Source organism: Mus musculus, chromosome 17 (assembly GCF_000001635.26).
Source record: "Mus musculus strain C57BL/6J chromosome 17, GRCm38.p6 C57BL/6J".
Classification (NCBI taxonomy): Eukaryota; Metazoa; Chordata; class Mammalia; order Rodentia; family Muridae; genus Mus; species Mus musculus.
In genome coordinates, this window is record NC_000083.6 from 42,654,030 (window position 1) to 42,681,263 (window position 27,234).

General features: G+C 41.6%; 1 protein-coding gene across 5 annotated transcripts in view; it reads right to left on the bottom strand.

Moving 5' to 3' along the window:
* Positions 1 to 2,178: 2,178 nt before the first annotated feature.
* The window catches only part of Adgrf4 (adhesion G protein-coupled receptor F4), a 41,362-nt gene continuing 16,306 nt past the window's right edge, over positions 2,179 to 27,234 (bottom strand). For 4 of the 5 annotated variants that reach the window (NM_001289500.1, NM_001289499.1, NM_001289501.1 and 1 more), the window contains exons 2-10: positions 22,626 to 22,735; positions 21,696 to 21,750; positions 18,467 to 18,618; positions 15,600 to 15,869; positions 12,475 to 13,857; positions 9,850 to 9,891; positions 9,350 to 9,409; positions 8,321 to 8,377; positions 2,858 to 3,573 (exon numbers count right to left, since the gene is read on the bottom strand). In NM_001289500.1, coding sequence (NP_001276429.1) covers positions 8,330 to 8,377; positions 9,350 to 9,409; positions 9,850 to 9,891; positions 12,475 to 13,857; positions 15,600 to 15,869; positions 18,467 to 18,618; positions 21,696 to 21,750; positions 22,626 to 22,712 — 2,097 coding nt within the window. In that variant the 5' untranslated portion in view covers positions 22,713 to 22,735 and the 3' untranslated portion in view covers positions 2,858 to 3,573; positions 8,321 to 8,329. Of the gene's footprint in view, positions 3,574 to 8,320; positions 8,378 to 9,349; positions 9,410 to 9,849; positions 9,892 to 12,474; positions 13,858 to 15,599; positions 15,870 to 18,466; positions 18,619 to 21,695; positions 21,751 to 22,625; positions 22,736 to 27,234 lie in introns of all 5 variants that reach the window. The other variant, XM_017317725.2, reaches the window with a different exon arrangement.

The window sequence follows — 27,234 nt, forward strand, 5'->3', positions numbered from 1 at the left end:
GAGACAACCCTGGATTTAGGAAACCAAGGAAAGAGATCAGGAGTCATATATGCAAGCATAACCAACAGAATACAAGAGATAGAAGAGAGAAACTCAGGGGCAGAAGATACCATAGAAAACATTGACACAACAGTCAAAGAAAATGCAAAATGCAAAAAGATCCTAACCCAAAACATGCAGGAAATCTAGGACACAATGAGAAGACCAAACCTAAGGATAATAGGTATAGAAGAGAGTGAAGATTCCCAACTTAAAGGGCCAATAAATATCTTCAACAAAATTATAGAAGAAAACTTCCCTAGCCTAAAGAAAGAGAAGCCTACAGAACTCCAAATAGACTGGACCAGAAAAGAAATTCCTCCCGACACATAATAATCAAAACACCAAATGCACAAAACAAAGAAAGAATATTAAAAGCAGTAAGGGAAAAAGATCAAGTAACATATAAAGGCAGGCCTATCAGAATTACACCAGACTTTTCACCAGAGACTATGAAAGCTAGAAGATCCTGGGCAGATGTCATACAGACGCTAAGAGAACACAAATGCCAGCCCAGGCTACTATATCTAGCAAAACTCTCATTTACCATAGATGGAGAAGCCAAGATATTCCATAACAAAACCAAATTTACACAATATCGTTCCACAAATGCAGCCCTACAAAGGATAACAGATGGAAAACTCCAACACAAGGAGGGAAATTATGCCCTAGAAAAAGTAAGAAAGTAATTTTCTTTCAACAAACCTAAAAGAAAATAGCCATGCAAACATAATTGCACCTCTAACAACAAAAATAACAGGAAGCAAAGTCACTATTCCATAATATCTCTTACATCAATGGCCTCAATTCCCCCAATAAAAAGACATAGGCTAACAGACTGAATATGTAAACAGGACCCAGCATTTTGCATACAGGAAACGTACCTCAGTGTCAAAGACAGACACTACCTCAGAGGAAAGGGCTGAAAAACACTTTTCCAAGCAAATTGTCCCAAGAAACCAATGGAGTAGCCATTCTAATATCAAATAATAACTTTTGGTTGGATTTGCAACCAAAAGTTACCAAAAAAGATAAGGAAGGGCATTTCATACCCATCAAAGGAAAAATCTACCAAGGTGAACTCTCAGTTCTGAGCATCTATGCTCCAAATGCAAGGGCACCATATTAATAAAATACACTTTACTAAAGCTCAAAGCACACATTGCACCTCACACAATAATAGTGGGAGACTTCAACACCCCACTCTCAGCAATGGATAGATCATGGAAATGGGAACTAAACAGAAACACAATAAAACTAACAGAAGTGACAGGCCAAATGCATTTAACAGATATCTATAGAACATTTCATCCTAAAACAAAAGGATATACCTTCTTCTCAGCACCTCATGGTACCTTCTCCAAAATTCACCATATAATCAGTCACAAAACAGGCCTCAACAGATACAAGAATATTGAAATAATCCCGTGTATCCTATCAGATCACCACAGACTAAGGCTGGTCTTAAATACCAACAAAAACAACAGAAGACACACATACACATGGAAGCTGAACAACGCCCTATTCAATGATAACTTGGTCAAGGAAGAAATCAAGAAAGAAATTGAAGTCTTTTTAGAGTATAATGAGAATGAAGGCACAATATACCCAAACTTATGGGACACAATGAAAGCAGTGCTAAGAGGAAAACTCATAGCTCTGAGTGCATCTAAAAAGAAACTGAAGAGAGCTTACACCAGCAGCTTGACAGCACACCTGAAAGCTCTAGAACAAAAAGAAGCCAAGAGGAGCAGATAGATGCAGAAAATAATCAAACTCAGTGCTGAAATCAACCAAGTAGAAAAAAAAGAACTATACAAAGAATCAACAAAACTAGGATCTGGTTCTTTGAGAAACTCTTCTTTCTTTCTTTCTTTCTTTCTTTCTTTCTTTCTTTCTTTCTTTCTTTCTTTCTTTCTTTCTTTCCTTCTTTCCTTCTTTCCTTCTTTCCTTCTTTCCTTCTGTCTTTCTCTTTCCTTCTTTCCTTCTTTCCTTTCTTTCTTCCTTCCTTTCTTTCTTTCTTTCCTTCTGTCTTTCTGTCTTTCCTTCTTTCCTTTCTTCCTTTCTTTCTTTCTTTCTTTCTTTCTTTCTTTCTTTCTTTCTTTTGTTTCTCCTTTCTTTGTTATTTCTTTGTGTTTTATCAAATATAGTCTAACAGGAGTCAAACTAAAAAAGGAAACTTCAGTTGAGGAAATGTCTCCATCACATTGTCTAGTAGGCAAAAGATCATTGAGTATTTTCTTGACTGATTTACATTGCAAGTGCCCTCCTGAACAGCTGGAATAAGAAATCAGTTTGCACAAGACAGTAAATACTCCTTCGTGACATCTTCTTCAGTGCCAAGTTCATGTTTGATTTCCTGTTCTGACTACCACTCATAATGTACTATAAGATATAAGATGAAATAAACTCTTTCCTCTCAAAAAAAAAAAAAACAAAACTTTTTTCTCAATTCTCCATCATTTTGCTCCTCTCTCTGACCAGGCAAGGGACAGCCTTGGCAGTTTGATCCTTAGTAACCTTTCTTTCTAACCAAGTAGTGGTCCACTAACTGTTAAACACACTAAGTATTTTTGTTTTATGAAAAAAAAAAAACCACCCAAATAGCCTACACATAGGGCCATCTCTAGTCCTAATGATGGCACTGAAGGTCGGTCTGTGGGAATGTCATTCACCTCACCTTTGCCAGTTTGAACTTCAAGTGCACATGGCAGGACTATCTCCCCGAGACTTAGCTGTGGTGCAATACGGCTGATATCCAAGAAGGTTGGGTTGTCATCAGAAAAACCCATCTTGAGTGACAACTCATATGACCAAGTTCAGGAAAGTAAATGCAACTTACTTTATTTTCTGAAATCACGCCCCAGGATGTCTTTATTTACAGTTGTTTAAAAGGAAAACAGTCATAAGCACACAACTAGTAAGACCTGGAACAGCGTTGTGTCTGTCTCACAAGTAAAGAAGCTAAGGCCCTACACGTCAGGTGATTTACTCAAGGATTACAATAGTAAGCACACTGAACACCACCTACCTGCCCGTTGTTCATTCCCTGTCTTTGGGAAACCTACCAGGGACAATCTGCAAAGTAGATACAATATTATCATTCATGTTTGATCTCCAACCCCACCACTGACACTGAATCTGACCTGAGACAACACACAGACACACACACAGAGACACCCAGACACCCAGGATACCCTCACGAGGGAGGATGTCTGGGTCCAGAGCCACAGAGAAGCCTAGGGGTGGGAAGGTACGCTGAAAGTTGACAATTTCGCAGGCTGCCCATCAGCCATGGACAGTACAGTGATTTGCAGCTGGATTGTGAAACTTGCTGAGGTGAATAAAAAGTCAGCCTTTGTGAGGTGAGAGGCTGCAGGTCAATCTTTTTTAAAGTCCACTCATTCACTGTGTGTCGTAGCTAGTTTTCCAACTTAGGTGGTGCTCCTGGCTGGAAGAAGATGTTGCTTCATTCCAGAGACATTTGTGCATCCTTCTCTTGGAGCCCTCTCCATCCCAGCAAGCAAGGTGTCTCTGTGAAATAAGCATCCGCGACAATAAGGTCAGAACACTTGTTAGTGCAAAGAATCATAGCTGCCATTTCTTGACAACTTAGTTTGAAGCAGGCAAAAGTCTAGGGCCATGAGGGATTCTCAACCTGTGGGGCAAGACCTCCTTGAGGGACGACCCTTCCACAGAAGTCTCATATCACATACTTGGCACATTAGATATTTACATTAGAGTTCATAACAGTAGCAAAATTACAGTTCTGAAATTTCAATGTAGTAATTTTATGGTTGGGAGTCTCCACAACATGATGAATTGTCTTCAAGGGCCGCATCATTAGGAAGGTCGAGAACCACTTTTCTAGGAGAATTATTTTGTTTTTTCCTGATACCATCCTGAGAGGAATGAGCTATTATACCGATTAACAGAGATGGGATTGCCTGAATACCACACAGTAGGAAGGCTGCTCCCCGGCCTGTGTTGTCCTGGTTCCTGGATCCTAAAATGAACTAAGAAACCCTCTTGCCATATCCAGGGATCCATCCCATAATCAGCTTCCAAACGCTGACACCATTGCATACACTAGCAAGCATTTGCTGGAAGGACCCTGATATAGCTGTCTCTTGTGAGACTAGGCCGGGGCCTAGCAAACACAGAAGTGGATGCTCACAGTCAGCTATTGGATGGATCACAGGGCCCCCAATGGAGGAGCTAGAGAAAGTACCCAAGGAGCTAAAGGGATCTGCAACCCTATAGGTGCAACAACATTATGAACTAACAAGTACCCCGGAGCTCTTGACTCTAGCTGCATATGTATCAAAAGATGACCTAGTCAGCCATCACTGGAAAGAGAGGCCCATTGGACTTGCAAACTTTATATGTCCCAGTACAGGGGAACGCCAGGGCCAAAAAGGGGGAGTGGGTGGGTAGGGGAGTGGGGGGTGGGTATGGGGGGCTTTTGGGATAGCATTGGAAATGTAAATGAGGGAAATACCTAATAAAAAATTAAAAGAAAAAAAGAAACCCTCTTTGCTCTTCCGGGTACGCAATTAAGTCTTTAGAATAACCCCAGTGCTCTGGATTTACGTTTATGTTGTTTTCTTCGATTTCTTGCTCAATATGTGGAAAGTGGAAATAAGTGCGCTCCAGGTTTTAACAAAACTACCCTGGAGAAAATCTCACTTATGTCAAATGGTCTCTGTGTCGTAAGGCCTGCTTCGCGTATGACCAGCAGAGGGCGCTAAGCAGCTGCGCCCTTCATAGGAATGAGGTACACCTCTCTTTGTCTTCCCCTGATGTGGATCAGAACCCCACCTGAGCCAGGCAGCAGTGGCGCACGCCTTTAATCCCAGCACTTGAGAGGCACAGGCAGGCGGATTTCTGAATTCGAGGCCAGCCTGGTGTACAGAGTGAGTTCCAGGACAGTCAGGACTACACAGAGAAACCCTGTCCTGAAAATTAAAAAAAAAAGAAAAAAGAACCCCACTTAAAACAAAGCACCCCAATTTCAGATCTCTGTTCTCTCACCGTGGGTCTCAGGACAGAGCTTCCTCAGTTCTGTATTTAAACCCAATTTTTACCTGAGATGACTGGTAGAAGGGGCTTCCATGAAGTTGTGGGAGCCTCTATCCTGTTCAGAATCCAGTCCTAGTCACTGACCACTGGAGCTCAGCTCACTGTTTAGTCTGTAACCTTGCATGTGGTTTGAGAACTACAACACTGCCTTTTCTGCATGGCAGAAAGTACCTCGTGCTTACCAAAGAACACCCAGTGTGTTTCTGTGGTTGGACTGCTCCCCCTCTGTTGGAGCTGGTCCCCACCCCACCCCCAGCCCCTGCTTCTTGGTGCCACTTTATTCTGGACTTCAAAAACATCAACCACTGTGACTTCCACATCCCTCTATACCGATGCTTATTTGATCCCCAACTTTGTTCTGCCACGGTCCAACTACTATTCCAGAACTCTCTTGATAACCACGCATGTCTAGGTGTAAATTCACAGGCCCCAATTACTGAGAAAATTCAATATGGACAGAGACACCTGCAGAGCATATGCCAAGAAAGATTCGAAATTTAGTTCACCATCTACCTCATAAGTTCAAAAATAGAACTGAAAATCAAAAAACAATATAGAGTGGACCTTGTGGGCAGGTTTGCTCTCCCAACCTCTCGGCCTTTCTCAGGAAGAAGCAAGTGTGCCTTGCCAGGTGTGCTTGAGAAAGGGCCTCAACCACACTTGTCCTCTCCAGAATAGCTGGGTAAAGAATTCCCAGAACTCTCCTCCTATATACAGGATCTAAGAAGGTCACTGTCATCTGGACCTTGCTAGAAAGGCCAGCTCTGATTCTCTATGAGGACAGACTAGTTAGACATAATGGAGTTTATCATGCCATTTTGCATACGCATACAATATCATTTGGTCACGTTCAACCGTTCCCTTTTATTATTGTTTGACCCTCTCCTGAGTCTTGTTTGTTGTTTTCTGGTTGAATTTTGGCTTTTTGGTTGTTTTTGTGTTTGGGTTCTGGTTGGTTGGTTGAGACACAGTCTGACTATGTAGTGGTAACTGGACTGGAACTAACTACCTAAACCAGGCCGGCCTTGAACCCCAGAGATCTGACTTTCTCTGCCTGATGCCCTGCCTCTTGAGTGCTGAGACTAAGGGCATGAGCCACCACACCTGACACCCCATTCCCAATCTGCTGGTCACCCCAACTAACAGTCCTTTCCCCGCCTTGCCTTTTCAAGGTTCATCTGAATTAGTGTCAGGTTGCAAACCATTCTACCCTGGGTAAATCCCACAGCCTAGAGGATGTCCAGAGCCAGTAGAAGTCAGCTAAAAATTTTTAAATATTAAATCCAAACATAAGACTGAGCACTCAAGTACTCTATGCTGGTTAGTTTTACCCAGCTGTGCCCAATCATGACACAACCTAAAATCAATCACCTAAGAAGAGTCTTAATGAACAGTTATACAGATCAGATTGCCCTCTGGGCATCTCTATGAGACATTGTTTTGATTGTTAATTGAAGTGAGAGCACTCAGCCCATCATGGACTGCACCATTCTGTAGGCAAAAGGTCCTGAACACTATAAAAGAGGAGAAAGCCAGCTGAGAGCAAGCAAGCAAGCAAGCAAGCATCCATATGTTTTCTCTCTCTGCTCTTGACTGTGTGATGATTCTTAAAGATCCTGTCTTGGCTTCCTCAAAATAATGAACTATAACCTAAAACTGTAAATCAATAAGCCACTCCCCACCAATCTGTGTTCTTATTATGTTCTTTCACATAGCAACAGAAGATAAACTAGACCAGACTACTTGACAGCGTGTTCCCTCCTTAGCTTTCGCAGTACCTATCAGTCTACAGTCATTTTACTAGAGTCATTTTACTCTCTCTCACTCTCTTGCTCTCTCGCTCTCCTTCTCCTGGGACCTTGGGCCAAACTCCTATAACAGCATGTCAAGTTTATGGAATTTGTAGTGCAGGAAACTTTACAAGATTTCTTCAAACTCAAAGTATCTTTGCTCCTTTCACTAAACTGTTTCAAACCTTTCCCAGGACCATGCCTCAAAAACAACAACAACAACATAAAAGAAGATAAGGCAAATGCCAGACTATGGAATAATGAATCACACTCAGCTGTGTACATGTGGAAGAGCCTTGGAAACTCTTCCAAGATACCACTGTGTTCATCCTGAACCTGCTATAATTACTAGTGGCCCAGTTTCTGGCAGCTGTTTGGCAACTTAATCACTTCTTCAGGGCCACCCAATATTTCTTTCTACACAATTTTACCTGTGTAGAAAAAGGTCTTAAGGGTTAATTGTGAATAAGAGGTAGATGCCACATGTCCGCTCACAACTTCTTAGGAATGGTTCTAGGTCCCACTTCACATGGCAGAAGCTGGCCTGTCTGTCGATTTGTGACTTTAATCAATCAATGCTTTAGGTCAGCAGCTGGGCTGCTGTAAGTGGCAAAATCCGTTCATAAAAAGGAACTAAGTCGTTCTTTAACAATGAACAGCAGTGAATGAAAAGACTCAAAACTGCCCAAGATGCAGAAAAGAAGCAACAGTAGTAGCCTCAGCTCTCAATAAGACATTGACACTGCATCTCTAAGGATCGGGGACGACTGTGGAAGAGGAGGTGGGGCTGTTCAAAATGTCATTCTCTAGAGTCTAGACAAAGCTCCACCAACTGCAATCATCAGCTCACAACTGCTGCAGATACCTGCACTTGGATAGGCCCTATCAACAATCAGTCAGGGAAAGGGGAGGGACTCATGATGCCCTACCTTTGCCTCTGAACTACTGGGTATTAATAGATTCAGGGTGAGAAGGAATCACTGTATTTAGTGAGTCCACTGGGTTCCAATGATTAGCTCCAAGCCCATTGTCATTGTCAGCCCTAGTTGAGCATAGTGGTTCAGAAGACAAAACTAATAGACATGATCATGAGAGAGTTGTGGGGACAAATGAGGGTGCACAGGTGACGTAGGAAGGAGGTGACTGATGTCTCAATATTCACTGCCTACATGTGCAAAACTCTCAAGGAACATACTTAACTAATAACGAAAATAAATAATTTTAAAAGAAATCAAGGTATGTGAGCTTGGCAGATGGCTCTGTGCAGCATAGAGAAGAGTCTCTCTTCTGAGAGTCCTGCTATCCTGTTCCTATCATCCAGACCCAGTAACCCGTAGTGGTCACCAGCTCACTCACAAGAGGTTCAGTGACACTCGCAAGTAAAGTTTCCTTAAGTTTTCAATACTCACATTGCAGTCTCAGCGATTCAGTATTCTGGATCCATTGGCTGGACTTAATGACACCTTCTAAATGGGGTGAAAGTAACAGAGATGACAATGGATAATGGCCAATGATACTGGCCAAAAAAGAACTATGTATATTTACAGATTAATGTGCAAGCTGCCTAAAGATAGTAGTGTGAAAATGAAACTATGAAGAGAGATACCCGAATTGATACAGCCACAAAGGATTGAATTGTTGTATCTCACTGAATGTAACATTACGAGTGACCTTGTTGTCTTTGTTTTGCTTTTTTAAGCAAAGGCTATTTATAAATACTTATTTCAAATAAAGACTATTTAAATAAAATTAGTCAGTTAAGACACCACCTATCTTAGAATTGATGAACTGAGATACTAAAGTCAAGCTTGGAAATAGCCATAGATGGTGTTTCTTGATATATCCAGAAAGTCTATTCAACGCTCTGGGGGACAAGTTACTGGCTGAACAAATAATTTTTTAACAGATGCATAAATTTTGACACTCTGCTTGTGGCCTTCGAAGACATATTGCCCACTTCAAAGTCTTCCTTACAGTCATTAAGTTCACTGTTAGACCAATCCAAGAAAATGTGGTCTACTGGAAAGAGTCCTGAACATGGAAGATGGGAAGACTTTGCTTGGCATTTATTCTGCTTCTAATGAGATGCATGACATTGCACATGCAAAACTAAATCCTCAGCTAAACTCCTCACCTGTGAAATGAGGAGGTTAAACCAAAATCTTATTTTTAACTCAACTCTTATTTCCCAGATCCCAACATTTATAAATCTCTGGTCCTGGGTTCATCTCAATGGCCCCATGTTAAGCCACATGCACATACTAAGTTCCCTTCAAAGGTATCTTCTGCTAGCTTTGCATTTCTGTGCAATCCTCCGTGTTGGTGAAATGAGAAAGAGTGATTCATTTTGCTAACAAATTCTGACTGCTGGGCTACGGCATCCAACTCTGCATGAGCAGAGACCCTGGCCCTCTGGTAGTCACTAGAAGGGACCTTACCTCTGCTGCCCTTGATTTCCCCTTCAATGAAGATACCCTCATCCTCAGAGCATCTCTTATCTGAAAAGCAATGACAGTTAGTGGTCAACAGGTGTCAAGGGAAGCAACAGCCCTCCGGAGTACAGACACATGGACCAGAGCAGTGACTCTGGCCAGAGCAACATGAGGTGGCTCAGCACAGCACCCAGCAAGCAACCAGACTCACGTAAAAATTGAAACGTGATTACAGCAATCCACAGAACCATTTTCAAAGTGTGGCCGTGGTTTCTGTTCTTTTTAACCAACAATATCTGGTTGCAATCTCTACTTCTATGATCTCTTGATCATAGGCGAGCACAGAGAGTATGGACTTCTTTTCTTTCTTCCACACAGCTGATGACCTGAGCTGCACTCACAAGCTTAGCAACCCTAGATTCACTCAGGTTAAAATGATTTAACCCTCCTGCTTCCCTCAGCCACACAGAATTGGGTGGAGCAATAAATGAATAAATTCAGTTTACCTTGTGATCCATAATGGTACCAAACAGCAAGATGAAAAAGCCCTGTGGTAAATTCAACAGAATTATGAGGGACAGCCTCTCAAACAGTACCCCAGTTTTATTTTAACCCGCCTCCCCTCCCCTTGCCCTTGCCCCAGATAATTTATGTGTGTGTCGAGGGGGGGGGTGTTGTTGTTGTATTTATTTGTTTGTTCGATTGCTTGCTTGCTTGCTTGTTTTAAAAGGTTGTTCTGTCCTGCCCCTTGCTGACACAGTTGGGATCCCGAACCCAAATGTCCCACTGTTATATCAGTTTCTGAAGATACTTTTGCTGGCTCAAACTTGGTTTTTATAGTGGCGTACTTTCCATATTCTCAGACCCTACCAGAGAGGAAGAGAGAATGAAATCATTAGTTACCGAAGTAATTTTCAGAGTAGGAAAATTAAGCATGATTAGTAGCTCAGACCTATACTCCTGACACTCCGGAGGCTGGGACAAGAGAATCATTATGAGTTTGAGGGTAGCCTGGGCTAAAGAGTAAGATCTTTTCTCAATTTTTAAAAACAAAACAGGGACCCAGAGATATGGATCAGCAGTTCAGAGTACTGGCTACTCTTGCAAAGGACTTGGGCTCAGTTCCCAGCGCCTACATAACAATTTCTAACCATAGGTAACTCTAATCCAGGGGATCTGATGCCCTCTTCTGGCCTTCTTGGGCACTGCATAAATGCAGGCAAAATATCCATACACATAAAAATCAAAAAATAAAGTGAAAAAAACTTTTTACTTAAGGCAAAAAGAGTGGAGAAATGTATGTCAATTAAGAGCTTTTGAGTTTAAGGGGAAAAGGTATTTAATGGTTCCTCTTTAAAGCAATATAACAGGAAGATTGCAATGGGTGTGGTCTGTACATAAAGAATGAGTAAGACACATGATTGACCTAAGCTGGTGTTTCTTTAGAGTCTGTGCTGTTTGTACTTTGTGTGGTGCTTCTAAGTACCAGTGACCAGAAACACTTTGCTATTGTATTGAGTAATTACAATATTTAAAGCAAAAGCTTGGAAACTTTCTTCCAAACACCAGACAGTCAATATTTACACTGACCATACCCCTCAGTTGCAACTACTCAAATGTGTAATTCTTGCTCAAAGTGAGCCCTGAGGAAAACATAAATAAACTGGCATGGCCGTGTTCCATAAAACCCTATTACAAGAACTGGCAAAAGGCTGAATTAAGAGTGTAATTAAGACTGTGAATCTGACAGGTTTTCTATTAGGTAGAGAAAGGAATCTGACTAAATGGTAGCATGCCCAAAATGCGAGCTTTGAATGAAGAGGGAGAGTAAAACAGTGGTCACAGGGGCCATCTTGTCAGAACGTGCATGTTGCAAATAGGAACCGACAAGGAACTCATCCCACATTCAAACCCTTATTTTACTCAATAAGAGAGTTGAGAACTGGAGGGAAATACCCCCCAAGCCCCCACCAAGATCAAATAGCATAGGATGAGATCTGTATATAAATAGCAACTAACTTTTATTTCACAAGAAATGGCAAGAAAGAAGCATAAGAACTCCTGACTGGTGAACTACCAAAGTGAAGATCAATGCTAGCCTCTTTACCCTACAGAAAGTGTCTATTTTGCTGAGTTCCCTGGAGAAGGACCACATTATGCTTATTTTGATCAGGGAGCAACTCTTTACAACCATGACCAAAGGACAGTCATCTATGTAAGAAGGTTAACATCTGACATGATTGGAAGGACCTAAGGTCATCGAGAGAAAAGGAAGGACATTCCCCTCCAGCCAGTCTGGTCAAATAACTCCAGCCTCACCAGTGGTCAAGCAGCTCACACCTATAATCTCAGCATGCAGGGGCTGAGACAAGTAGACAACTACAAATGTGAGGCCACTCTGGCTACAAAGTAAGATCCTGTCTCAAAAAACAAAAAGAAAAAAGTTTAAATGGGGGGAGGAGGCAAGTGAGATGGCTTCGTGGGTGAAGGTCATTGTCACTGAGCCTGATGAGAGGAGTTCAGACCACAGGATGGATCTGCACGATGGAGAAAAAGAACTGACTCCTGTAAATCATCCTCTGACCTCCACATGTGTTCTGTGGCAGGCATGCAACCCCACACATACATGGATGTGCAATGTGCACATGATAAACAAATAGAAAGATAGATAATATAGAGATGATACACAGAAAGATAGATACATAGATAGATGATAGATAAAGAGAGAGAGATGATAGGTGATTGATAGAGATAGGTGATAGATAGATAGATAGATAGATAGATAGATAGATACATACATACATACATACATACATACATACATACATACATAGATACATAGATAGATATTCTTAAGTGGTTTGAAACATTATCAGTGCAAATGGGAGACGCTATATTCAGACAGCCCTGAAAAATAGGAAGACGCTATATTCATCCCACTGCCCTGTTTCAGGATCCCAGCTGACACACTGACTGCTGGTGCTCTGGGATTTATTGATTTTATCAACGGTGAGTATGATTTAGTTCAGACCTTCTGGTATATATTGGTACATTTTGATGGTAAATAAATCACAGTCATTCTCTGGTGTCTAGCCAGAAATACAAAGCAAAATCCCTCTCCTATAACTTACCTGGAAAGCATTGAGCAAGGCGAAGATTATATGGAATACCAGGTGTACGCCTTCTAGCAGGGTTGTTAGACCAAAACCCCAGGTCAGTCCCAGAAGTGGGGTGAGGATGGCAACATTTTTGCTGATCCTGAAAACAATGGCCATATCCTGAGATTTTGAACTGCCAATCAAGGGCCTCTGTGTGTTGATAGCAACTGCCAGAACCACAAGGAGATTCACAGCCACAATGGCCAAGGCTGGGATAGCAAAAGCAAAAAGGGCTTTGGTTTGGTTCCAATTAAGCCAACAGGCATCTTTTCTGGTGTAGCCTTCCCCAGGCTCTGTGACAGTAACAGTGATGACCGCGATCACAAGGGGACACCCATAGCCAATGGCAAAGCCAATGGCCATCATCCGAGACTTCATCATCCTGCGGAAGACAACCAGTATTCCATAGACTATGAGCAGCGCTTTGAAGAGCATCCAGAAGAACAGGGAGAGGAAGAAGAAGTGGCAGAGAAATGTCACAGCCACACACCACTTGTGATCCTCCTGAACGTTGGCACTGAAGTTGGAGCCAATGATGAACCACACATTGGCAGTCAGGAGGGACACTGCAATGTTCACGATGCACACGTGGCGCATGTAGGATATCTCTGTAACAACCACCCGGGACCAGACGATGGCCTCAATGACCAGGCAGAGCACCAAGCTAAAGATGGAGATGCTGAGTCCAATGAAGGTGATATGGTTCAGAATCGTATTCTTTACAGGCTTAGAAGACATGAGGATGGAGAAGGACGTCACAGCTTTGGTGTGCCTGCACCGGCATTTCACTGTGCTATTGATGTCTGACATCACTGTACATGGGCTCTCATCCCACTGCCCTGTTGCAGGATCCCAGCTGACACACTGGCTGCTGGTGCTCTGGGATTTATTGATTTTATCAAAGGTGAGTATGATTTCGTTCAGACCTTCTGGCAAAACCAGTGATAGGATGAGGTCATCTATAGGCTTTTGGAGATTTGTATTTGGCCGATGGACTTCTTTTAGAATGGCCCCCAAGGTTGGAAAAGCGACAACAATGGCTTGGGAGGCATTGAACGACAGCTCCTGTAATGCTTGCCTAGGAATTTCGATCACCACTAAGACATCTTCTGTAGCATTGTACCTGGGTACAGAGAGGCTGAGGCTGTGCTCTGAGGAACTGTGAGAGATACGAGAGCCTTTCGTCTGAATAAAGAGTTCATCTACGATGCTCTCAGATTTACCTTGGATTTGGAGTTTCTTGGCAAAAGAGTTCACCGACTCCAACAGATCTGAGCTGGCATTTTTGTTGGCAATGAAAGCCCAATTTGAAATGGCAGTGGGGCCAAGGATATGGTTGGCCACTTTGCCATAGTTCTGCAAGGGAAACAATGCTGTTAGTGTAAAAAGGTCAATTTCTAAAATCTGAAACTCTGGCAGATCTAATTATTTTATCTTATTTGATACCTACCTCTTTAAATTCACTACTTATTGCAAATGTGCATTAGTAAGGCTAACAGAAGAAAATTAAAAGGCTATAAAGAATATGTTGTCCTGGCTAGTTTTATGTCAACCTGACACAAACTACAGTCATCTGAAAGGTTGGAACCACAATTGAAAAATATGTTTCCATAAAATCCAGCTGAAGGGCATCTTCTTAATTAGTGACTGATGTAGGAGGGCCCAGGCCATTGTGGGTGGGGCCATCCCTGGATTGGAGGTTCTAGGTTCTATAAGAAAGCAGGCTGAGAAATTCATGATGAACAAGCCAATAGGCAACATCTCTTCATGGCCTCTGATCAGCTCCCAACTCCAGAATCCTACCCTGTTTCAGCTCCTGTCCTGGCTTCCTTCAAATGATGGACTATGATGTGGATGTGTAAGCCAAATAAATCCTTTCCTCCCTAATTTGCTTTTTGATCATGGTATTTCATCACAGGAATAGAAACCCTAACTACAACAGCAGTTGAGGCCATTCTCTGCTCTTGCACAGATTCCGGGATCAGTTGCTCGGAGCCACATAGCAGCTTACAACCATCTGTAACTCCAGATCTAGTTCTGGCCTCTGAAGGCACTGTACACACATAGTATACAGACATACATCCAGACAAAACACCCATACACATAAAAAATAAATAAATCTTTTGAAAAGAATATGTATCATATATACATGTTTATATCATACATATGTGTACATATATACATATATATGCACATGTATATATGTACACCTAATATTAATTGTATACATATGTATATAAACATGTATATAATAAGCGTTATTATATGTCCATATTATACATGTAATATATTTATGTATATGACACATACATGTATATGAAACATATATATGTATCATGTATTATATATACATATATATGCTTACCTCATTATTATTATTGGATCTGAGGAAGATCTTCACAATACAGAATGTAGAATTAAAGTTCCATAAAATGTGAATGATTGTCTTATGGAAGGAACTGTCTGTATATTTCATGATGAATTTTAAAAAATACTACATACATACCATATATTCCTCCATTTAGTAATAAACTCTAATGCTCAAGATCACACTAAAATCATTGAGAAGCTGACCTGGGTCTTGCTGGAAGAGCTCTCAATTAGGAGAGTGCTTTACTAACATACATGTGCTTCAGGGTTCCATTCCCAATGCTGCAAAACCTGGCTGGAGTAATGCATGTCTGAAATCCCAGGGAGGTGCAGGCAGGAGGTTCAGAAGTGCAAAGTCACCCTCAGTTATATAGGAAGTTTGAAGGTAGCCTGGGCTACATTAAACCTCGTCTCAAAAACTGAAACCAAAAGACCTATCCTAGGTAACACATTTAACTTTTAACACACAGCGTCTAACTACTGTGATGATATACAACTCCCTGCTAAAAATGAAAGTCAAATATCGTGATCTACTAGGGTAAACCTGATCTATGGCCATTGCTTTGTATCAAATATCTAACATTCGTAAAGAATGCTGAACAGAAATATCTGCTGCTACTGTTATGGTTGTTGTACATTTTACTCTGAAAACAACATCTGAAACTGTTAAAAATCGAAGATTTAAGAAAAGTCGTAACTGTGTTTAGTGAGATTCATTTTTCAAGTACCTTCATTTTCTTCCAATTCACATTATCATGTATTCCAGAAGTTTGCAGGTTTGAAGAGATATTTTTTAATAACTCTACTATGAATGCAATATTTCCAGATGTAACTGCAGAGGATTTCACAGCATCAACAATGCAAACGTAGTCCTCGGGGCAGTACTTTTGGATTCCTTGAAATACATTTCCAATATGGACTGGTGCTGCATTGCCAATTAAGCTCATGGGAAAAACAGAAGAAGACGCCAAGGATAGGCTAGCTGCAGGATGTATGCGCTGCATAAAAATAATAAGAATAAGAATAATAAGCCAACATGTGTTGGATGAAAGGAACTAAACAACACACAAGTCCCATGGGAAAAGCAGGTAGCCGAGGAGAGACCCTAAAAGGAGTTCACTTGCTGAGAATCATTTAAGTCACAGAAGGCCTGGCTATCACCAAAATTCCCAGAGATCAGACTAGTGACCCTCTTTAGAATTTGCTTTCAGAATAATGATTAAAACTGAAGTGTTAGTGTGGGTGTAGGTGGGTGTGTGGGTGGATGTGTGCATGCACTAGTGTTATGAATATATGCACATGTTCTTGTGTATATACGTTATAAGGTGGAGATTACCCTCACCTGTATACGCACATACGAACATCAAGAGTCAACATCAGATTTGTTCCTCATTCAACTTCTCCACATAAAAAAATTATAATTTTTAAGATTTATTTTATTTTTAATTATGTATACCTATGTACATCTCTGTGTGGCTAGGTGCATATCAGCACAGGTACCTGGGAGGCCAAAAGAGAAGACTGGCTTTCTTTAGAGCTAGATTTACAAGCAGTTGTGGGCCTTCCGACCTGGATGCTGGGAACCAAAACCTGGGCCTCTGAAAGGGCAGTAAGATTTCTTAACCTCTGAGCCATCTTTCCAGCTCTTTGATTTTTAAGATGAGGGTCTCTCAATGAACTTGGAGTTCATTGGTTTTCTATGCTGGCTGGCTATGCACGCTCCAGTGAAGTCTGCTTGGCAGGCTGAGAAGCCTGAAAGCACTCACGAGGCAAAGAGTTTCAAGAAAACTCAACCTCCTGCAACCAGGGATTGTCATAACCCGTATACTCATACCCTATCCCCGTGTTAGTCTGGTGTATGGATCCACGTGCTCTCTTTTAGTATTATTTTATTATAAGTGCCTTTAAAGTTTGAATTCTGACATAGCTAAGCCTTCACCAGTGTTCCAACATCCTAGAAAATCCCTGAAGCTGACAAACTTGGAATTCAGTAGGAATTCAGTGAGAAGGTTATCTATTCAGTAACATTCAAATTTACTTCTATTAGAGAGGGTGAAACTAATTAGGTATTACACCTCAGGGCTGGTCTGCAGAGTGTTTACTTGGGACAATAGCCAGTTTTACCCAGACAAGGGAATACACAATGGCCTAGTGAATAGGTGGGTTTACCATGAGAGAGTTAGGGAATCCCTCTGAGACAGATTTCTTCACTAGAACCCCTGGTGGTGGGTTTAACAATAGCCTAGCATTACACCTGGCTGCTTCTTAGAGGTAAACAGCAGCACCTGGTCCCCGCCATCTTCTGATGTATACATTCCTTATGTTTTGTGTCACTGTAACTTGGTGGATATATCTCTCCTGGTTTCTTGTTATTCTTCTGTATAAAACGTTTTGATGCTCAACTTGACATTACATTCAGATTCTACACAACCTCTCATGTTGATCTGTCTGTCATTCATTTCGCCGACTCCTTGTCCACCTTCAACCAGAGACTCATTCTACGCAGACAGGGACCAAAAGGGTCTGCGGCACTGGCTGAGTAGCAAACACAGGGATCTCCCCAACACTGGAGCTACAGGCACACAGGGCATTAACAGAGGTTCTGGGTTCTGAAACTACACCCTCATGGTTACTGGCATGGCAAGCACTTTACCCACTGAACCGTCTCCCCAGACCTTTAAGACAAATTCTACAGAAGTGGGGGAAGGAAGATCCAGGTGGAATTTGAAAGGAAAGTTATTTGGGAAAGGAAAGTTATTTGTAGCTATTCAAAGCCACATATGAAAGAATTGCAACTTAAAAAAAAAAAAAAGACATTTTCCCAATTGTAAGTTAGTTGACCATTTCCTGTTATTTTTACCTATACTCCTTCAGAAGTGACTTTGAATAAGCAAGCACTTCCATTCCTTCATGCCTATCTCTGCAGTTACAGGGACTTCACCGTGATTGCCTATGTGGTGAAAGCCACACCATCCACAATCCTTTCATAAAGCCACTGTTAAACACAAAAGGGTAGTGATCCGTGTCCTTCAGTGGGATTGGAGAGAAAGAGAAAAAACTGGATGCAGAGGAGAAGTATATGAGAAAGATTTTTATCATAATTGAGGCAAGTAGGCGCCATTGAATTTTTATTCCTTCTGTGTTCTGTTTTAGTTAAAGGACTGGAAGCATTAGAAAAGAAGTCATGTTTAATTTAATCCAAGGCATATTTAGTTGATTAACTAAAACAAGAGGCATATAAATGCACCCATAAAGCTATGCTGACAGTTCTGAGCCATCATTTGCACGTAGTTTAAGTAACTGATACTAGATCTGTTTAACCTCTCGTTTCCAAGGTTTTGGCACAATCTCATTTCTCCACTGAACTTCTCACCCAAGTCCGGAACTTATTCTTTATGAGAGGAATAGGAAGAATGTCAGGAGAGAGACATCAGAGTGTGCGTAAAGGAAGATGGCATGAGGCAGGTGCAAGCCACCAGGTAGCTTTCGACAAGCCCAAGCCTGAGACTTACTGTCTCAGATGAAAATGAAAGAGCACCTGCCCCCAATTCTGGAAGGGTTAGCTCCTGTCACTAGGAAAACACCAGAGCATCACCTGAAACAAGGTGTCCACAGAGAGACTTGTGCATGTTTCGATTGTTTTTTGCCATTTGTTTTGATTACATGTGAATACGATTTCTCCACGGAAGTTCCAAGGACAGCTCTGGTTACAGCTGGAAGAAGAGCTGCACAGTCCATCACATTTACCTGAAAACAGGAAGAAAAGAAAAAAGGAAGAAAAAAAACAGCAAGTCAGAGGTCAAATTACCATTTCCACACTCTGACGAATGCCTCTTGTTCATTCTGGGACTTTATCAAATTGCCTTCTCGGAGACAAGAAAAAGCTGTGTGGTCGAAGGCGAAGCTAGTGTCCAGACAGAGTGAGCAGGAAGCAGAAAGAGGGACCTCAGTGTGTTCCAAACCCCTATTGAGAACCCCCTCCCATGGCAGGAGAGGAAGAGATGATGGGAAGAGCATGAGAGCTTTTTATATGACAGTGGTTCAAGAGAGAAAGTCCCCCAATGAGCTCGTGTATTTGAACACTTGCTCCTCCATTGGTTGCACTGTTTGGGGACATTATGGAATATTTAGGATGCTAAGTGTTACTGGAGAAATTGTGTCATGGAGGGCAGGCATTGAGAGTGCATAGCCTCACCCCAATTCTATGTTGCCCTCTCTGGTTGAAAATGTAACTTCTCTGGTCCCTGAGAGGTCTGGTTGTCTGCTACCATACCTCCACCACCATTATGGACTCTCTCCCTGGAACCAAAAGCCAAAATAAATGTTCTCTTGTAGTTGTATGTTTTCTGTATGCTCATGTTTTTCTTTCCAGCTCCTGCTCCCGGAATAATGTCTCAAAGACTCAAATATATTTACAGATACTTAGGCCAAAAGCTTTGGCTGTTACCCGACTAGCTCATTAGTTAATCACCCCATTATTCTATTTTAAGTTCTGCCACATAGATGGTTTCCTGATACTCAGTTTTTTGCTGCTGTCTCTCCATCACCATTCCAAGGCCAAGTTTGCACTGTCTGTACCAGAATCCTACCCCCTTTCTCCCAATCTCTCTTCTCTTCTCTTCTCTTCTCTTCTCTTCTCTTCTCTTCTCTTCTCTTCTCTTCTCTTCTCTTCGCTTCTCTTCGCTTCTCTTCGCTTCTCTTCGTTTCTCTTCGCTTCTCTTCGCTTCTCTTCGCTTCGCTTCGCTTCTCTCCTCTCCTCTCCTCTCCTCTCTCGCTCTCTCTGTTGGAACTCCCACCTTCCAACTTCCTTCACTGGCCAATCAGCTTTTTATTGACAGTGAATGCTTTTACACAGTGCACAGGAGACTATTTCTACACTCACACTCTCTTTCAGAAGTTGCCGTAAGTCGTGGTGTTTTATCAAAGCAACAAATGATAACTAATACCAGTGCTCAACAGAAAACATGATTGCATTTGTGACTAAAAGAGAATTGATAGGTGCACGGCGTAAGCATCCTTGAACTTTTCTGTATAGAGCTATACAAATAGAGCTGGTAGGTAAGATGGAGGGAATGCTCATAATCTTAATTATCCTCTAGGCACAGTCACTCGTCATTATTCATTGAAGTTACTTTCTAGATAGTCATCATGAATACTGAATTAGTACTGAGCTACCATTCTAAAGGAATACGGGTCCTCTGGAAAAGCACCCAGACCTCTGAACCACATCACAATTTCTCTAGTACCTGCAGAGTAATCTCTTTCTTGCTCTTGGTCTCTGGGTCATCTCCTTCAACAATCATTTTTATCGTGAAAGCAACTAAAGACAAAAGGGAAGTGAGTAGGCATTGCCATGTTCTGATAAAACTTGTGGTGTGTCTACTTGGCTCATGGGTCAGCATGGGCTATAAACTTCAGAATTAAGTGATGAAGCCTTTGAAGTACTTCTAGAAGAACTTCCAAAGCACAGTGCTCATAAGACAGAAAGAGGTAGGTGAGAGCCCCACATAGTGATGCACCCTTGCAATTTCAGTACTTGGGAGAGAAAAATCAACAGAATAGCCCTGAGTTCAAGGCCAACCTGGGCTACATAGTACGTTTAAGTGTCAAGTGAAATAGCCAAAGTCTGCCTCAAAAGAAAAAAGTAAAGGAAGTCAAGAAGACGGGATAGTATTGAAAGATATTACAGTGTTGAAATCAATAAAAATGGCAAAACAATTCATAGAGAATGAAGGAGTACCACCATGTTTATAACCTGGACAGCTCTAGGTATAACTCCACTTCCTAGCAAAGGAAGTAAGTAGGTTTGTATTTTTTCCTTAACATCTACCCAGGATACTTATTTTGGCAAGTACAGAAACTAGAATAGTACTTAATTTCTTCATCCATTGGTTGGAGATGGTGCTGTTGCCAATGTGTAATGGGGCAACATGTCACACAACAGTTAATGTTTAAATACCTAGCAATTGTTAGCTTCCTTTCTGTCTCCCTTCCCTTCTCAAGACCACATTTCTATAGATAGATTGGCCAGTAGACTTAAACCTGACCATGGAGAATACAATGACCCAAAATGTCTGGGTCAACCAACATGATATCACAATGTTAGTAATGATAATGTTCTCATTCCTCTACTTCAGGAGTGTAACCAGTCTTCCCACTGTCAAATCACTTTGTGTTGCTTTGCCAGAGCTCACAGCACAAGTGTGTCTTGTACATTTAAGAACCCTGAATATACCCTCAAAGGAACGAACAGTGTCCTCTTGTCCTGTTTTGAGTTTAACGAACTTATTTCCCTTTTAAGTTCCTAAATGGAAATTTGTCCACTATTTTAGAGCATTATGAATATTTGTTGATTTGCTTGAATGGTTATATGAGGAAAGAAAATCTATCAATGCTGGTAAACACTGAGAATTTATGAGACATTATTATTGCATTAGAAAGCCTGAGGCCGGCGCACGCCTTTAATCCCAGCACTCAGGAGGCAGAGGCAGGCGGATTTCTGAGTTCGAGGCCAGCCTGGTCTACAAAGTGAGTTCCAGGATAGCCAAGGCTATAGAGAGAAACCCTGTCTCGAAAAACAAAAACAAAATACAAAGAAAAAAGAGAGAGAGAGAAAGAAAGAAAGGAAGAAAGAGAGAGAGAGAGAGAGAGAGAGAGAGAGAGAGAGAAAGAAAGAAAGAAAGAAAGAAAGAAAGAAAGAAAGAAAGAAAGAAAGAAAGAAAGAAAGAAAGCCTGAGGCGCTGGAGATATGCTTGCAACATTCATCTCCCTCTTTTCTTGTCCCATTTCCAAAGGAATGAAGACTATTGTGTAGTTATACATACCCTGTCTTGGTCTAAACTCATGCTTCTGTAGAGATATTTGAAATTTATCTTCATCCTGAAAAATATAAAATCCCAGAACAATGTACTGTGAGATGTTCTCTCTCGGCACAATTTAGAGGTTCCATGTAAGCAGAAAGAGGGAAGGCATTCAAGACTAGGAAGGAAACTGTGGCAATCGAGTGATGCTTCTGAGGGACTTTGCTAGGAAGGTCACAGGTGAGGACACACTAATCCCTAATAATGGCTAACCTGGAAATCACTAGAGCTGGGAAGGTCAAGTTAGTGGATAGGGTATATCTCTTGTAGTTTTAAGGATGCTGAGGGAACACAGAAATGGCAATTACACTATCAAGTCTCTGCCCATCTTACGGCATGGATGGAGTAGAGCTAAGGAGAAACCCCGGGTACTATGAATACATCCTTAGAGGGATGAAAGGAATAAAAACGTAGAATGTTCATTGGGTTACAATAATAATCAAATCATGAATCTGTTATACAAGTAAAGGAGTATAAGTATTACCTTGAAGTATAAACTTGGATATGATAATAAAAATAAAAGTTACACATGATAAAGCAAAACAACTCTCAGAACCAGCAAGGCCTAAAGTAAGATCTGAATCTAAATTGTTCTGCTGACAGCTTAGATGTTTCTCCTCTGGACAACTACCTGGATCTCTGTGACTTGCAGAGTGGTAGCCACAGTGAACTGTTGCCTTCTGGACCATTTCCTGTCACCTCTTAACATTTGCTGCTTTTGGTTTTGTTTTGTTTTGTTTCATTTTGTTGACACTTCTTTTGAAAATTACCATCAGCAAGAGTCAAGTTATGATCATATGAAAATGTATTTTAATTGGCACATTAAGATATCTAGACATCTAAGGGACACTGAGGGATTTCTCTTGGGATCACACAGGGAGAGATCAAACTTACTTTTCTGTGAGTCTTGGGTTTGGAATGAGAACATTCTGTTGTCAGAAAAAATACTAAACAGCAAACCATGGCAATCCAGGGCTTCATTTTTCACACATGGAGATCTTAACCTGCAACAGAAAAGGAAGAAGGTAGATCCAGCTGAGGATGACAAACTCACTTGGACTACTCAGCACACAGCATGGTGAGCCACCTTCTAAATGCACCAGAGAGACACACTGGTGTGGCCAGAGTCCTGGGGAACAGGAACGTCAACTGAGAAAATTACTCCATCGGGTTGGCCAATGGACAGGTCTATGGGTGTTTTCATGATTGGTGATTGATATAAGAGGTCCCGGGCCACTGTGAATGGCTCCACCCCTGGGAAGATCCCAGGCTGTATAAGGAAGCAGGCTGAGTGAGCCACTGAGAGAAAGCCAGAAATCAACGTTCCTCCATGGCCTCTGCTTCATTTCCTCTTCTTGTCTTTCATCCCTACCCAAGCTTCCCTTCATGGTGGACTGTGGTTGAGAAGTGAAAGGCAGATAAACCTTTCCCTCCTCTTGTTGCTTTTGTCCAGAACATTTATCAAAACAATAGAAAGCAAACTAGGGCACAGTTTAAAGCAGCACCCCTTAGGAGAGGAATCACTCTGATTTGCAATCTCAACAAATGCATGGGGGGGGGTGGTTTACCAGGGAGGGGGCTATCCCTGAATCTGTTGCCTGCTTGTGGATCCCTTTCTCCTAACTGGGCCTCCTTATCTGGCCTCGGTGGAAGAGGATGTTCCTAGTCCTGCAATGACATGATGCTCCAGGGTGGGGTGATACCCAGGAGACCTCCCCATTCTCAGAAGAGAAAGGGAGGGGATGAGGGAAGGGCTTGAGAGGGGGGACTGGGTGTGTGTGCTGCAACCAGGATGTAAAGTCAATCAATCAATCAATCAATCAATCAATCAATGGAAAAAAACTTCTCTCTTGCAATGATCTTTCTACTGCAGCAGACAATAAAAGCATCCAGGAAAAAAAAAATGCATGCTCAGCAAAGCTCCAGTCCCTGTTACTTACTCCACAGATTTATTTATTTATTTATTACTTTTTTCATATAATTGTAATAATGAACATATTGGGTAATGTGTACAACAATGTGTAGTTTTTGCTGATGCAGTAGAATTCGTGATTTTTTTTTTATTCTTCTCTCATATTACATCCTGACCACCATCCTTCCACCATGACCATCCCTGTTCTTTCCCAGATTCACACCCCGGCTGCCACCCCTCTGAAAAGAGCTGGACTCCCAGGGAAATCAATCAAACAGCCCAACAAGCTACAATAAGATTGTCACATGAACGCTAGGCAAGACAACCCAGTAAGAGAAAAATGTTCTCACAAGTAGGCAAAAGAGTCAGGGATAATTCCTGTGCTCACTGTTAGGTTTTACACTGTTAGGTTTTTACACCAGCCTATTCAGCCATAACATACATGCTGTATTCAGTTATACAGCACTATATGGGTAGGTGGTGTCAAGGTTGTGAATTACTTAAATTTTTATATAAACAATTTCTTTAACATTGAGTATTGTAGTAGCTCCTTTTGTGCAAAGTATTAAGAATGCAGAGGCTGATGGTTTTGGAAATATGAAGGGTGTTACAAGAATATGGCTTGCAAGAGCTTTACCTAGAAAAAAAAAGTAGTATCATATGAGTAGAGAAGGTCTTATATCCTGCATTTGAATAGTAGGAACAAAAGAAGATGGGCTGTCAATAAAAGTAAATAATATGACCATATAGTGACTGCCCCACTGGGGATCAATCCCATAAACAACCTCAAACCCAGACACTATGGCAGATACCAACAAGAGCTTGCTGACAGGAGCCTGATATAGCTGTCTCCTGAGAGGCTTTGCCAGTGCCTGACTAATACAGAAGTGGATGCTCATAGTTATCCATTAGACAGAGCACAGGGTCCCCAATGAAGGAGCTAGAGAAAGTACCCAAGGAGCTGGAGGCATTTGCAGCCCCCTAGGAGGAACAACAATATGATCTAACCAGTAACCAACCCCAGAGCTCTCTGGGACTAAACCACCAATCAAAGAAAATACATGGTTGTTTTCATGGCTCTAGCTGCATATGTAGCAGAGGATGGACTAGTCAGTCATCAATGAGAGGAGTGGCCCTTGGTCCTGTGAAGGCTCTATGCCCCAGTCTATGGGAATGCCAGAGCCAGGAAGCAAGAGTTGGAGAGCAGGGGCGTGGGGACAGCATAGGAGATTTTTGGAGGGGAAACAAGGAAAGGGGATAACATTTGAAATGTAAATAAAGAAAATATCTAATTTTTTAAAAAGTAAATAATACTTTAAAAGTTATAGTTCTTGTTATTTTTGATGTTGTTTTTATGTTTGTGTGGCTATTTTCTTTTGGGTTTGTTGAAAGAAGATTACTTTCTTGCTTTTTCTAGGGTATATTTCCCTCCTTGTGTTGGCGTTTTCCTTCTATTATCCTTTGTAGGGCTGGATTTGTGGAGAAATATTGTGTAAATTTGGTTTTGTTAGGAATAAATTGGTTTCTCCATCTATGGTAATTGAGAGTTTTGCTGGGTATAGTAGCCTGAGCTGGCATTTGTGTTCTCTTAGGGTCTGTATGACATCTGCCCAGGATCTTCAAGCTTTCATAGTCTTTGGTGAGAAGTCTGGTGTAATTCTGATAGGTCTGCCTTTGTATGTTACATAATCTTTTTCCCTTACTGCTTTTAATATTCTTTCTTTGTTTTGTGCATTTGGTGTTTTAACTATTATGTGACTGGAGGAATTTCTTTTCTGGTCCAGTCTATTTGGATTTCTGTAGGCTTCTTGTATGTTTATGGGCATCTCTTTCTTTAGGTTAGGGAAGTTTTCTTCTATAATTTTGTTGAAGATATTTACTGGTCCTTTAAGTTGGGAATCTTCACTCTCTTCTATACCTATTATCCTTAGGTTTGGTCTTCTCATTATGTCCTGGATTTCCTGGGTATTTCTGGTTAAGAGCTTTTTGCATTTTGCATTTTCTTTGACTGTTGTGTCAATGTTTTCTCTGGTATCGTCTGCACCTGAGATTCTTTCTTCTATCTCTTGTATTCTCTTGGTGATGCTTGCGTCTATCACTCCTGATCTCTTTCCTAGGTTTTCTATCTCTAGGGTTGTCTCCTTTTATGACTTCTTTATTGTTTCTATTTCCATTTTTAGATCCAGGATGGTTTTGTTCGATTCCTTCACCAGTTTGGTTGTGTTTTCCTGTAATACTTTAAGGGATTTCTGTGTTTCCTCTTTAAGGGCCTTTCCCTGTTTACCTGTGTTCTCCTGTATTTTTTTTAAGGGAGTTATTTATGTCCTTCTTAAAGTCCTTTATCATCAGCATGAGATATAACTTTAAATCAGAGTCTTGCTTTTCTGGTGTGTTGAGGTATCCAACTCTCACTGTGGTGGGAGAACTGGGTTCTGATGATGTCAACTAGCCTTGGTTTCTGTTGTTTATGTTCTTGCCCTTGCCTCTTGCCTTCTGGTTATCTCTGGTGTTAGGTGGTGTTACTGTCTCTGACTGTGGCTTGTCCCTCCTGCAAGCCTCTGTGTTAGTATTCCTGGGAGACCAGTTCTCTCCATGAGGAATTTGGGTATGGAGAGCTGTGGCACAGGGTCACCTCCAGGGTGCAGACAGAAACTTGGAGGATTCTGTCCCTCGATGTTCCTTGGTTCCTGTGTCCTGATGGCTCTGGACAGGTCCCTCTTAGGCTAGGAATTTGAGAAGTGGTGGTCAGCACTCCTGGGAGACCAGCTCTCTCCCGGTGGTATTTGGGTATGGAGGGCTGTGGCATAGGGTCAGCTCCCGGCACAGATGGAAACCAGAAGTATCCTCTCCCTCCACAGATTTCTTTAAAGTAATATTTATCAGATTTCCTAGGCAGTCTGGGAAGACGGCTTAGTCACACCTGTAATCCCCTACCACCAGAAGGCTTACAAGCCAGCCAGTCTAGCAAATCAGCCAGTCCCAGATTAGTGAGAGAGAGTGTGTGTTGGGGGTGGGGGTATACACAGAGAGAGAGGGGGGAAGGAGAGGGGAAAAGAAAGGGAGAGAGGAAGAGAGGGAGAGAGGGAGACAGAGAGGGAGAGAGGGAGAGCGCTAACCAACTACTGTACACAAGACCTCTAGTAACTTGGAGAGATAAAGCTTGAGGTAAATTAAAGCACAGACTAATCTGCTACTAGATCAAGTGCTGGGATTCTCTCTAGTCAGTGAAGACGCTACTGTACAGACAGACTGAAAGCCCCAGCAATTCGTTATCTCTTCTGTGGCCATGTCTGCATTTCTTGCCTTTTCCTTAGCAATCTTTCAAAGTCATATCCTCAACAAAGTACTATCACAGCTTTGAAGTTTTACCGTAACACTTTCATGAGGCAATTTAGACTCCTTACCTTCAGAAAGTTTTCCTTATAATTTTTCTCTTGGAGGTGCAGACATAGAAGAGCAAAACCAGCCTGGGAAACAGATTTGGGAGACAGAACTGGGTTCCACTTTCCCATCTTCTATTTATAAGCTGACCTTACCTAGCCTGTTTTCCCATTCATTTTTTTAAGGTAGCATAGATTCATCCTACCAACC